Here is a 13,981-nt window from a genome sequence, read left to right on the forward strand (position 1 = left end):
ACGTCTGAAGCTCAAGAAGGAAAGATCCATAGAGAGAAGAAATTTCATACGCTGTGCTTTCTTGGAAAGACAATCGTTAAAAAACCTTTCAAGGTGTCGATATTGTTAAGCTTAAATGTAACAAAACTGTTTTTTTCGTATCAAATAACCCCTTAGCGTCCAACTAGCATCTTTTGTCGTGGAACTCAGCTTCCTTGATAAATGAAAAAATGCCATGTGAGTGAATCATTGCATGTCCTATTGATGATGGTGATATACTTCTCATCTCAATGGTTAGTTGATCTTTAGGCCGTGATGTTGTGTCTTCGTTCGACTCATGATTTGTCAATGAGACTCGATTAACTCTCACAGCTAAAAAAGTAAAGTAGAGCACTTAGATCTGGTACATAATGATTAAAAAAGTATAGATGAAATCATTGTGAACTATTTCTGTTTCTAGTAGTCAGCGATGTTAGTGAAAAATCAATCAAATTTTGATAGAAGCATGCCACTCGGTAGCACAGTTTGACAAGCTGAAAAAGATTAGATGCAGACCACTTCAAAAAAGCCCCCAAATGCTATTTTAAGCCTGGGGTACTAGATCCCAAGCCTCTTCAACTGCTATTGGTAGAATTGGGGTAGAATTTACAGCATTTTAGTCACAGAGCTAGCAAGTAAATAAGGCAGGGGACGGCAATGTTATCTTGGCCTGGCAAGGGATATGCATGGGCCTAAAGGTTACTTAAACCCTAAGAAACTTTTTATAACCCCAACAATCTTCCTTTATCATTTTCTCGTGGCAAAGAGGGAGCTGAATGGGCACAAAACCTCATCTAGCAGGGACGAGGGATACAGACAAAATTTCGGAAGGGGACACCCCGGTCAGGAACATATTCATCGGGGACGGTTTTCCACTGGCTTTTTACATAGAGGTGTTATTTTTATTATTATTATGATATCTCAACACGACGACGGAATTGTAGTATGCCCTAATACAATGTTAACTAGTGACATTGCATTGCTGTAGATAGAATATAATTATTGTGGAGGGGTCGGGCTGATATTTTTTGTGAACAATAGGAGCAAATTGATTGTTAAATGGAAACAAAGGATTTCTGCGATTAAGGGCGGTGGCTTGAACCCCCTCATATCATAGACCATGTAGGAATAGGCAGCTAGCAGAGGTTATACAAGATAACGAAAAATATATCATATTTATTTTTATGTAAAATTAATTGTAAATTAAAATGTTAGTAACAATAGCATTCACAAACCCATCATCACAGCGCCATTAGGGATTACATTCAGACGGCAATAATATATTCATGTGCGATTATTGTTGCATGAAATACAAATGTTTGCGAATTGCGGAGCTTTACACTAGAAATGAGGCTTGCCAAAGCATTTTGAAAGTTTCATGCACGGTGGTGTAGATGGCTCTGGGGTGTAGTTAGGGGGGAGTGTGTAGGGGTATAACATCCCTCCCAAATTGGTCATGAATTCGTTGGTAAAACTTCAGTTTGTCTACAAAACCCTTAGTTTGTCGGTAAAATCATTTACCAGTGGGTGAAGCAGTACCTGAATTCTTCTCAATTCATGTCTTTATTGGTAAATTTTTCTTATGATGACCCTCCGCCCCCAACCCATCGCCCCCCCCCCTATCCTGGAAGGTCAAGCGACGCCATTGAGTTGGCTTAAAACCAAAATTGCCTCATTTCAACGGCAAACAAAAAAAAATTGATCATTATAATTTTTATTGAAAAATTGAGAGAATCAAGGATAAATACCTGAGAAGCAGCGATAGACCCAAGATTTAATCAGATCTCGACATTGCTTTCGAGAGATCGTATAGAGAAATGGGTCCATAACAAAACCAAGGATTAGTAAACGGGTAATTTGTATGTCAGCAACGTCTGATACAACTTTGCTATTCAATGATAACAAAATTCGCACCTGCAAGCAAATATTTGCCTTTAGCATTGATAGAAAAGTTTGAATAAGTTATATTGTTCTTTTATTTTGAAGCAGTTTTAAAGAAAAGAACAACTATTTAATTTCAAGATTTTAGTATATAAAAACACTTCCCACCAATATCTCGAAAATGATAGCTGTTCTTTTTCTAAAAGCTTTAGAGTAAAAAACAATATTCAATGGGTTGTAAGTTGGAGGAAAAATGTTCTATCTTCTCGAACAGTTATTGAATGCGATTGACGTTAACTTGATGACGTAATTGAATGAGATTGACAAAGAAAAAGTCAAGTATAATGAAACAAAAATTGAGCCATGTCTACTTGTTGTCAAGCTTTGGATTTTAGAAGAGTGAGAAATTTGATACATTTAAAGAAAGATGTAAAAATTTGTTAAATAAATATCTTGTTTTTCTATATATCACTGATTACGTACCGTAACTTTTTAATTTTTCTTTCAAGAAAAAACTTAACATCCAAAAAGAATACAGAAGAGAAAGTGTCTGAGGATAGGAATTTCAAATAAAGTGATTTGGTAACTAAAACGCTGTCTTTTGTTAAGATGACTCAATGGCCAGGCGTTTGAACATGGGAAGCAAAGAGAAAATTAGGCAAGCCATAACTAAATGTTTCTTTGCTGTCAATCCTCGCATTGTTTACAGCACTAGGAGAGCCTTTCCATTCATTCAAAAGGATTGCGTTCCTACCCGCCAAAAAGTTCTGTTATTTATGAATTTACGTGCCAGTGTAATTCTGGCTACGTAGGATGCACAACCCAAAGATTGGGGGATAGGATAAAACAGCATGTTCCTTCCAACATAAGAGATAAAACGAATCGCGTTTTATAGGCCTTAAAGCATCAACAACAACAAACTATTCATAGACTTCTGTGTGACCATTTTGTGTCATTTTTATAACAACATCCTTTAAAGTTTTCATTGTCACCCTTGTAACAAACTTCAAAGTGTAGAAAGTTAACATTTTATGTACATCAACTTTGCATCAACCTATATGATGAATGTTTTATTTTATGTTATTTTCTGTGCCCATTGAATAACGCATTACGAATAATGGCAGTTCTTTATATCTCTAACGTCAAAAAACATTTAAATTCTATCGCAGAAACGCCAGCAAGGGAGAATAGGAAAAATCTATTTCAAAGTTCCCTAGACAGCAATGGAAAAATTCATTGAACTAAGTCGAGAAAAGGTAGAATTGAATTATTTAAAGCAGTTAATGAATGATCAAACAAAAATTAAAGTAATCGTTTAGTAAACTTCAGGAAGGTGATAAATAGAAGACCAAAATCTAAACTGACAGTCTACTGGTCTACTTCAGGTTAGGTAGAGCTGATAATCAATAAACGATCGCGCTGCTTGCTAAAGTTATGATAATTGATTTCTAAAAACAATCCGAGTGGATGCGAGAGGACAAAGAGAGACGACACTTTGCTGCTCTTTTTCCTCCTTCCGTATCAAGCGAAACGGCAACGTATAGGACACTGCAAGCTCAAAGACCATCGTGTATTCTTCGACTTTTGCATGCACTGGCAAATTCTACACCTGCATTTTCAAACTCATTAAATGTGCATCAAGTAATGTTGATATTTCACGCCGATACCATGCATATAGTGCATACACTCAACAAAGCCATATAGCACTTTCAATCACCTAAGTTTAATTTTTAACACCTAGTATCTTGTCTCCAGTAGCTTGATGGTTGCATTAAGCGCGAAACACGGAGTAGCAACTTAGACCCGTCCAGTTCTATACACCACCAAGCGTAGTTTTTTTCAATCTCTTTCGCGATGGCAGAAAACCCTTTCCTTTTTATTGCCAGTTTGATTTTGTTTCACTTGATTCCCAGTTTTTATTTTTGACTGGCGCCGAGCCCTACAATCTCCGTTGACAGAAGATCCTGCTATACACTGAACAGTGCTCAAATCCTCACTCCATTGTATTTCGTCCTGGTGAAACAACAATGTTCATCTTCTGTTTCTCTAATATTGCAATTTCGATCATATTTTGCTTTTGCTGCATGGAAAGATAGCTTATCAGAGTATTTTAAACTGGTACTGTCAGTATTTCAAGCCATGTTGCTTTTAAAAGAAATCCATGTTTTAGATGCCATGTGAAGAGGGTGTTCAACGATGAAAGAATGAAAGAATAGTACCCTTGATTAAAATTCCTTCTAACACGGAATATATATTCAAATCTAGTAGCATCCTTGCTGCCAATCTTCGTTCCTTTATTTTCTTCATTAGATGCTGTATTGAAATTGCTGTTGCTACAAAAAATTCACGGTGGGACTAGCGAGACTATGAAATATATTTATACGGATAATGTTTACGGATAATGTGGCCAAGGAAACTGATCTGTCTCTTTTCGATCTGATGTAGAAGCTTCTTGTCTTGATGGATTCGAGGAAATAGCTCGTTGTTGGTTACTCCATCTACGTACACAATCTTCGCAACTAGAATACGCTCGTACGTATGTTTTCATGCAAATGCCGAACATAAAATACACTTAGGGAAAGTCTGTTTGAACAGCTGCCCGATTGAGATTCGCTTGTGTCTAACGGGATGGAGCGCCTCTAACTCCCTGGATCTGAAACTTATGCTTGCATTGACTTAAATGTTCAATATAGATAATGCTATACATCGCTATAAATGAATTTACTGAAACGTCAGAGAATATAAGAATATCTTACATACTGAATTTATTTAGTCCAAGAATAAAGAAAAAGAGTAGAGTATTCAAGCGTGAAGGCGATTTCAAGTTGTTCTAGCACGTGAAGTTGTGTAAGTATAAATAGTCTCTACTGAAATTCAAAGGTCACAAATCGATAGCTATTTTGCAGATAAGAATCTCTTCCCATCCCTCCCCTAAGAACATTACAGTAGCTGTACTTTAATGGCAATTTTTCATGCTACCTGATGCCAAGCTTATGATTCAGCTAGAATTGATAGCATTAGCAATTGTGTGTTAAGTTTGACGATAATTTTCACACTTCTTGTATCATATCTGTTTTATCTTAATTGATTTATTTACCTGTTTGTCGTGCACACGTTTATTCGCAAGCTGCTAAACTGACTAGTACTATTGTTATGAAAGACTCTTACAAGATAATCTAATTAGCTACTGAGTAAATGTTGTTTTTTTTCGGTTGAATGAAATGAATTAGAAAATAAACATTGTTAATGTCAACAAAGTTTTGATTTATTTTCCATGTAAGTAGTGGGGGCTCTTACAACATTGATCATGCAAATCGTGATACCAGTATGAAATTTCGCACACCTACCCAGTTTGATGCGCTGAAAAAGATAGGGGTCAGATCCCAACTCAAATTTGCCCCTGAGTGCTATTTTTAGACTGGGGTAGTCGGACCCAGTCCATTTAAACGGCATTCGTCATAACTCAACACCAAATTAAGATACAGAGCTAAAATTTGGTAGAGGTACGTAGTTTGGTGTGTTGAGAACGATAAGGGTCAGACCCCAACTCAAATTTACCCCTGAATGCTATTTTTAGACTGGGGTAGTCGGACCCAGTCCATTTAAGGGTCATTCATCATAACTCAACTCCAAATTAAGATACAGAGCTAAAATTTGGTAGAGGTACGTAGTTTGGTGTGTTGAGAACGATAAGGGTCAGACCCCAACTCAAATTTACCCCTGAATGCTATTTTTAGACTGGGGTAGTCGGACCCAGTCCATTTAAGGGACATTCATCATAACTCAACTCCAAATTAAGATACAGAGCTAAAATTTGGTAGAGGTACGTAGTTTGGTGTGTTGAGAACGATAAGGGTCAGACCCTACCTCAAATTTACTATTTTTAGCCTGGGGTAGTCGGACCCAGTCCATTTAAGGGACATTCATCATAACTCAACTCCAAATTAAGATATAGAGCTAAAATTTGGTAAAGGTACGTAGATTGGTGTGCTAGAAACGATAAGGGTCAGACCCCAACTCAAATTCACCCCTGAATGCTATTTTTACACTGGGGTACCTGGACCCAGTCTCCTAAATGTTCACATCACAAGCCTACTTCAAATAGCAACAAAGAGCTGTAAATTTTTACAGGTACGAAGTTTGACGAGCTAAATATTTTTAGACACTAACCTCAACTCGAAACTCCCCCAAAATTTTATTTTGAGACTAAGAGTACTTGGACCCTGTCTCATAAAGGGGTATCCTTTCACAACTCTTCTACAAATAACGGTAAAGACTTTTTTACAGGTACCCAGTTTTATGCACAGATTAGGTTAAGAAACATAAATCAATCGTTACAAAACACTTTTTACGACAACGATATTTCAGGCAAACGGTTTGGTAGGTTGGTATTAAATTTTCTGAAATTTTTTTCTAGGATGGCTTGGAAAGCGAAATATGTTTTTTGTGTTTATATATGTGTTTATTGGTTTTTACAATTTTCACTACTAGAGTAAATCAACGCCCAAGAGCGTTTTCTTGCTCATTGGCGCTGCCTGACAATATTAATTAGAATGCACGATCTAGAAGATTTGCGACTCTTGTTTTAGCTCTTTAAAGATGATGATGTCATCTAATCATCACTGAATTGTCCACTGCACTGGCAGAGCTCCGTGCAATCTAGCTGATGCTGACGAAAGTTGCATCTTGCACTGCAACCTTTCTTGCAACTACACTTGATGAGCAGGTAACACGCCTTTGATGCTTCTGGAATTGTCATCCATAAAGGCTTGATTTCGTTGCCCTTTCTCGTCCACCCCCAACTTTCATAACTTGGAAAAACTTGGCAATTTAGAAAGGATTGTCCCCAAATGTGTGTAAAAAGTGACAAACGAAGACAGGTTACTACAAATAGATGATTTCTTGCCATGTAGAATGAGCAACTAGTGATCTTAACACTTACCCTGCTGCTTGGTATACTGCTCGTTTTGCATGCTGTATTAGTGCATCTTTCGTTGGAGGCAGATTCTCGTTTGAACTTGTGCGATCGTAGAGTAGTATTATGTACCTCTCAATAGTATTCATATCGTCGATGGATATATCTTGACATGGTGACATAAGACTTGAGATGTGTTTAAGTAGATAGAGTATACAATTTACAAAGAAGTATATTTTTTCAATCATTATTGCATGCATAGAATACCACGCCATATCATACATCCTTGATAAATACAGATTAGTTCGTTGATACTTGAATCTTTTTTATAGTCTTGCATAAAAACATTCTCGTACGTAGACCCCCCCCCCCCTCAATTTTGAGAAACAGAATTAAAGTACCTATTTGAAGCTCACGAAGATGCCCCTTTTTGCTAAATGTGCCCCCTTTCTTTTGAGATGCTTCCTACGTTTATGTCCACATACAAATAAAGCTCAATTGCATACTTTTTGAATGTCTTGGTTGCTTCTGGATATGACCTCCATACTGCCCACGCAATCTTTTTCCCTCTACCAGCAAAACCGGAAACTGTATCACAACCAGTTAAAGCAAACCAAAAACACAATCCTTCGCAGATTGATTCTCCGAGGTTGGTAGCATACTGGTGGATTGGAAGCCAACGCCGATACTTTCCAAGGCCAAATTCGACCCACAGCTCTTCAATCTGTAAGGATTGCAAAAAAGAAATTGCAAGTACAACCACGTCGGTATCCACCGTTTTCACAACGACTTTTCGATGGCCAGAGTCTCCTGCATGCTTTAAATTCTCATATCCGCTTCTTCGTGATTACAAGGCGACAAGCAAGTTTAGTCGATGTCGGTGGTGCTTAATGATTTGTCCAAGAAAGTAGCAATGACCGTCTTCTCTGGGAACTATGTAATACAAGATTCTTAGCCAGTAGACCAAACAGCTCTGTTTTATTATCGTCGTTTCGCTGGAACTGCTGCCATTTCCCCCATATTGGAGTTTTCTCTCTAACTGAAATCCATATTGGTTCAAGTACCCCAGTCTAAACATAGCTTTTAGGGGTAAATTTGAGTTGGGTTTTGACCCTTTTCGTTTTCAGCACATCAAAATATGTATCTCTACCGAATTTTAGCTCTGTATCTTAATTTCGAGCTGAGTTATGGTGAATGCTCCTCAAATGGACTGGGTCCGAGAACCCCAGTCCAGAAATAGCATTCAGGGGTAAATTTGAGGTAGGGTCTGACCCTTATCGTTTTCAACACACCAAACTACGTACCTTTACCAAATTTTAGCTCTATATCTTAAATTGGAGTTGAGTTATGATGAATGTCCCTTAAATGGACTGGGTCCGACTACCCCAGTCTAAAAATAGCATTCAGGGGTAAATTTGAGGTAGGGTCTGACCTTAATCGTTTTCAACACACCAAACTACGTACCTCTACCAAATTTCATCTCTGTATCTTAAATTGGAGTTGAGTTATGATGAATGCTCTTCAACTGGACTGGGTCCGAGTACCCCAGTCTAAAAATAGCACTCAGGGGCAAATTTGAGTTGGGGTCTGACCCCTATCTTTTTCAGCGCATAAAACTGGGTAGGTGTGCAAAATTTCATGCTGGTATCACGATTTGCATGATTGAGCCTTTTTTGTGACTTAAGAGCCTCCACTAAAGTAATCTCACAGAATCTATTCTTTAAAATTCTGTGGAATTTGCATTGAGTTGGGCAGTTTCAATACAACGATGTTGCTTCATTTAAAGGTCAACCGGAGATATTAAAAAAGGGAACGGTCTTTGAGTAGCTTGATTAGGTTTAGGATCAGCCAATATAGAGAGGGGTGGACTAAAGATGACTTAATTTAAACAACATTTGTTTGGAGTTTTAGAATTTTTTTCTCATTCCCTGTAATTTGCTTACGCCTTGTTTTAAATATAGGCATCGCATCGTTTTCGTCGTAAAAATAAAACTTCCATTTTAAAGAGAAAAAAACTTTTCCTAGCTGTTTAAATATATCCTTTTGAGACAATGAAAGGGAATAAGAATGGAAGTAGCAATATCGATTGACTGTTCATAATGAAATATTTGTTATGAGAGTGTTATGTCATTTAAAAATGTTAGACCAGGCGGAGAAGGGGGGTATCGTCCCCTGAAGGCGAAACTTATGACATTGAGAAGATTTAGGCAATCTTGGGGCGCTGATTACGAAAATGGATGTTATACGGGCAAATTCGGGGGCTTTCAGCCTCATTTCGATGCTGAAGATGTCTTCGACAAAGAAGATACTTCTGCATTTACATAGTGTTAAAACATACTAATTGCTATTTGAACAAAATAAACGTGTCTAGGGATGTTGAAAAATCGTGTCTAGAGATGCAAAACCATATCTTTATAGCTTTTTCAAAAGTAATTGTCTTTTCCTAACATCGATTTCTTTCCATAAAGAGACTTCTAGAATGGAATTTTTAGCGTTATCTACACATCAATGAGCGCATTTTCAGAAAAGACGGAAATTAGCCCGGGTTTTTAAGAAAAGAAAGCTGGAGAAGGACGAAGTACAATTCCCAGCGCTCAGGAAGGCACAACCAACCAGCGACAAGAAAACCTGGCTCAGCACAATGTGAATATCAAATATTTATATATGATTTCTATAAAGAAGTTACTAAAAGTGAATCATAAGAAGAGTAACAATTGATTAAGATTGTGACAGAGACGGCTGAGAAAACATGCCGCTGCGAAAAAGGTCTATGTTAAGAATACTCACAACATGAGGCGTCCAGCAGATGACGTTGGCGATTGACACAATCGTTACTGACTTTGTAAGATTCATCTGGACTTTTGCATCCCTTGTTCTTCCATTTCCTTTAGAAGATACTTTGTCCCCGATCTTGTTCTCTTCACCGTCTCTTCTAAGTCGAAAATTGTTGTGGCCTTTAAGTAAAGTTCTTCTTCTGCCGACCTTTATAAGACTTTTTGCAATCAGAATGTTACATATCGCAATTGTCGACGATGATAATAAACTGAAGATCGCGATGAATATACTGAAGGCCATGTTTCCCGCCCTTCTGCTAGCCCAATTAAAACTGCAATAGGTACCAGTTGAATTCTTTGTCACGTAGTCTTTAGTAGCAAGCGAAGTCAAAGATACTAGAGTTGAAAAAGCCAATATGATGGCACTAGCTATTCCTGTCTTTTTTGCAGATATATTGTTTTTGTAGAAATATGGCTTCGTTACTGCAAACAGCCGCTCTAACGTCATAGCAGCTGTGAGACCCGGAGATGCTATGTTTACGAACATAAACGATATAGCCTGAAAACTGCACGCGCTGTCTCCACCAACCCAATACCCACTAGCGTAGCAAAGTGTTGTTGGTGCAGCAGCAATGGAAATTGCAAACAATTCGGTAACTGTCAAGGCAATAGTGAGAAGATTGCTTGTTTTCCGTTGCCTGATGACGAGTGTCAGAGATGCAACCAAAGCTAAGGCATTTGCAGCAGTACCAATTAGTATCAGCAACAATAATATGATGACCTGGCTACGTCTTGGGCTTTCGAAGGTTTCTTTAACACTTACTTTTGTCGTAGTAGATTGTGTAGAATTCAACATCATCTGAAACTCTGAACGATTCGATAAATCCCAATACGCCATCTTTTCAGTCAAGCCAGTGCCTACAAGCAAAATAGAACTTCGGGAAAAGTAGCCGAATTTCGCACCAAACTGAGATGTGCTACTTTAAAAAGGTGCTAAAAAACTCTTTCATTTTTAATTTGTTAACGTTCCACAGACATCGATATAGAAGCGAGGTATTTGCATAGTGAACATTTAAGATGTCTTTTGGGATTTTTCATGGTATGTTCTTACTGCGCGGAATCCTGCCTCACCTTTGGTGATAGGCGTTCATGTTTAAATATTTATGTCAACTTGAGCTAATTTCAGCTGTTGAGGAAAATTTCTCGTTCAAATTTTGATTTTATCGTAATTTCATACTGCGTAGGAAATGCGATACAAATCCAAACAGTATGAATGGACAAAACCATTATGATATGCAAAATCAAAGAACGATTTTTAGAAAGCACAACAGAGCATATGTATTTACTAACTAAATATTTTCGATTATAATTCTGACGGTTTGTAGCCTAAATATGAAAAAGAAAAGCTCAAAGGTAAATGCTTGCTTTTTTCAAGGCATTTTAAATTATGCACATCCAAAGATCAGTTGGTAAAAATCAAAAGACTTATCATGTCAAAAAAATGAACATGATAAAAATCTTAATCAGAGGGCAGGTTGAAAAATAAAATGAGAAAAAAGCAATATCTTAGTTTTTAGCTACTAGTGCCTTTAAAATCCTTGATGTTTTCTTCTAGCACAGCATATTTATCTGATAAGATAGCTTCCCTTTTCAAATTTTTGAAAAAAACTAAAATGGGACTCTCACGTTAGAATCCCATAACTTATATCTTTGATTTTCGTTTATGTAAACCTTTAAGTTTGCTAAATTGAATAATTTGCCTTCCATATAAAGTAATGTTCATTGAATTTGCTGTTTACCGGTCTGTTATAAAGTGCTCGATATCATATAGGCAGAACTGTGTACGTAATGATTGCCTGATGGTCGCATTAAGCGTGAAATTCGGAGAACCGTCCTGTTCGATACACCAAATAACGTAAAGTACGGTTAAAATGATGTTTTCTGTATAAAGCCGTACATCAGTTATGTGTTAACAAAATGTAAGAGTGGCTTTAAAGAAAGAAAAAGTTTTGAAACACATGAAAGCTTTGGTCTGACAGTATTCAAAGTCTATGACTTCAGAACATAGATAAAAAAACTATGAGCTAGGAAACATCTATAACAAAATGTGGATCGAAATAGGCCAATCAGAAATGTACACATGACAGTAAAGGCTACCCAATCAGCGCTACTTGCCTGTTGAATATATTAACAAAAAAAATAGTGTGTACCTTTGCTGAATGTACAAAAACAATTTTGAAAACCCTTACACGATATATCGATCATATTTAAAAGCTATGGTTTCACAAGATGTGATTCCTCCTATTCTTTTGTATTTTTACAATGTTGTTTCTTTGCCTTTTGGAGCTTTCTCAAAGAAATTTGGTAAATGTCTTTCATATGAGCCTATAATCTATATTTCATCGATTTTTCGATAAATCATGAAGATCAAAATAATACCTGATATTTCGTAATACTTCTTGGAATCTCACAAGTCAGTGATTGCAAAATTAAATATCTTGCCAAAACATTGTTGTTAAAAACAACTTTTTAAGCAACAGATCTTGGTTTTGTGCCAGGCCTATTTACATTCATTAGTTCCTGTTTTCCCTTTAAGTGCGTATTCATAAGTTCATAACAATCTACTATCACTGCCTAAAGTCTTTGAACACTAACGTCAGTTTCAAAGGCAAATTCAGCCACCCCGTCTCCCCCTCAGCCACCCCTCCCCCTAGGAACAATGTTGATTTACTATAGAAAAAAGGGAAGGGTTATGTAGCACGCTTTATCTTGTGGTTTGTTTGATATTTTTCTATAATTTCAACATTGTTTTGTGGGGAAAGGGGGACAGAAGTAGTTGTATTCGGGAAAACAAATGAAAAAGTGAAAGCACAGCGCAAAGTGTTGGGTGTTCCAAGTAATTTTGGCAGTGATTGTATGTCACTCCTATAACATGCTTATCTTTCCGCAACAACGTCCTAACCTCTTTTGTTCAGGTATGAATTTTAAAAAAATATTCAAACTCGTTTTTTGAAAATGTAACTCGTGAAATTCAAGAATTGAATAAGATTAATAGAAGGGCTTACAGTTTGCCAATAATTAACTTTTTTAATCTATAGGAGATTTTTGGCAAACAGACAAACAAGACTTTCACGCAGAATTTCTTAGAAATAATCATCGAATTTGTGTTGCGCTAGTATGTTTCATTTCATTAAAAAAATTCACGACAAATAACAACTGGCAAAGATTAGAATTTTTTTTAAGAATGATTAAAGAATAATTCTACGCTCAAAATTTCAATTTTTGTAATATTAAGGCTCAACAAATATTTAGGTATTCTTTTAAAAATGTGTGTAATCATGTCTTCTCTGCGACAGTCGTGGGTACTTTCAAAATTCATTATCGTGCAAAAGCATATAAAATTAAGTTTTTGCATCAGCCAAGAATAGAAACGCATCATTCAACATCGTGAGAAGTTTTATCCGGCATTCGCTGTTACGCTCTCTGTGCCTGTGTTTTCTGCACGTAAAGTAAGATGAAATGCAAGCTGGAAAGGCTAACTAGCTGTTTCGTGGGTTCATTAGTCAACGAATGGCATAGCATCAAAAAGCAAGGCAGAATTTCGTTTCACTTAACATGCACCTGGAGAAGCATCTTTTAACTTTATATTTAATGATGTATAAGCAATGGATATTGCATAAAAACACAATTGAAAGCAAAAACCTTCTGATCGAAATTGACCATTCAATGACATCGGGCAGCTGTTCATGTAACCCAATAATGGTAGTATTGTTGAAGGCCCTATAGAAACTGATGTTCAAAAAGAAGTTGTAACGCTGGTTTTTTATATTTAAGTACCTACAAATATGTGGTGGTGCGAAAAACTTGGATTTTGGCAGTCGCTTAGCACCAAAAGTTCTGCTTGTTTTGTTTTCATGATTTTGATTCGGTTTCTTTAAATTGAAGCTTAATCGCACCATTGCAACACCTGCTACAAGCGTGATTTTTGTGAAAGCAGCAAATTAGATATGTGCAGACTTGCAACTGAATACTGCCAAGCCCCGAATAATCAGGCCCTTCTTCAAACAAGCGCTCTCTGAAACTGGCAAAAATCCAAGCAGCGCCCCTTGAATGAATATTAAAATCAAAAAAATTCAGACAAATATTTTTTTACAAATCTAGTTTTTGCAGAAAATAAAGATAAACGTCCGCACAGGAATTTTTCCTAAAACTTGACAGTCCCTAGCATTGAAAGTTTTTTGGAAATTTTGTTGGTTCCTTGTACAGCAACTGCTTGGAATCTCGTTGCTTCAGATGCTTAGATATTCTAAGACTATGTTGTGGAACGTTTTTTAGGATCGTGACACAGTTTTTGCGATGCGAATAAATGCTGGACTTGCTACATGCCTTAATT

At 36.8% G+C, this 13,981-nt stretch overlaps 1 protein-coding gene across 1 annotated transcript; it reads right to left on the reverse strand.

Moving 5' to 3' along the window:
• LOC135682674 (prostaglandin E2 receptor EP4 subtype) lies at positions 1-10,874 on the reverse strand. The gene is made up of 3 exons (XM_065197660.2): positions 9,602-10,874; positions 1,767-1,932; positions 1-351 (listed from the first exon to the last, which is right to left on the reverse strand). Exons 1-3 carry the CDS (start codon positions 10,484-10,486, stop codon positions 164-166), a joined length of 1,239 nt encoding a protein of 412 aa, XP_065053732.2. The 5' UTR covers positions 10,487-10,874; the 3' UTR covers positions 1-163.
• Positions 10,875-13,981: the final 3,107 nt, after the last annotated feature.

This window comes from Rhopilema esculentum, chromosome 16, assembly GCF_057945365.1.
Source record: "Rhopilema esculentum isolate cy_ngs chromosome 16, ASM5794536v1, whole genome shotgun sequence".
In the NCBI taxonomy this organism is placed as follows: Eukaryota; Metazoa; Cnidaria; class Scyphozoa; order Rhizostomeae; family Rhizostomatidae; genus Rhopilema; species Rhopilema esculentum.

Bases quoted from the DNA above. Each gene is read 5' to 3' on its own strand.
- LOC135682674 (XM_065197660.2), bottom strand. From the start codon at position 10,486: ATGGCGTATTGGGATTTATCGAATCGTTCAGAGTTTCAGATGATGTTG. The intron at 1,933-9,601 runs GTGAGTATTCTT...ATTTGCTTGCAG, and splicing joins TCTGCTGGACGCCTCATGTT to GTGCGAATTTTGTTATCATT. The intron at 352-1,766 runs GTATTTATCCTT...TTACTTTTTTAG, and splicing joins GGTCTATCGCTGCTTCTCAG to CTGTGAGAGTTAATCGAGTC.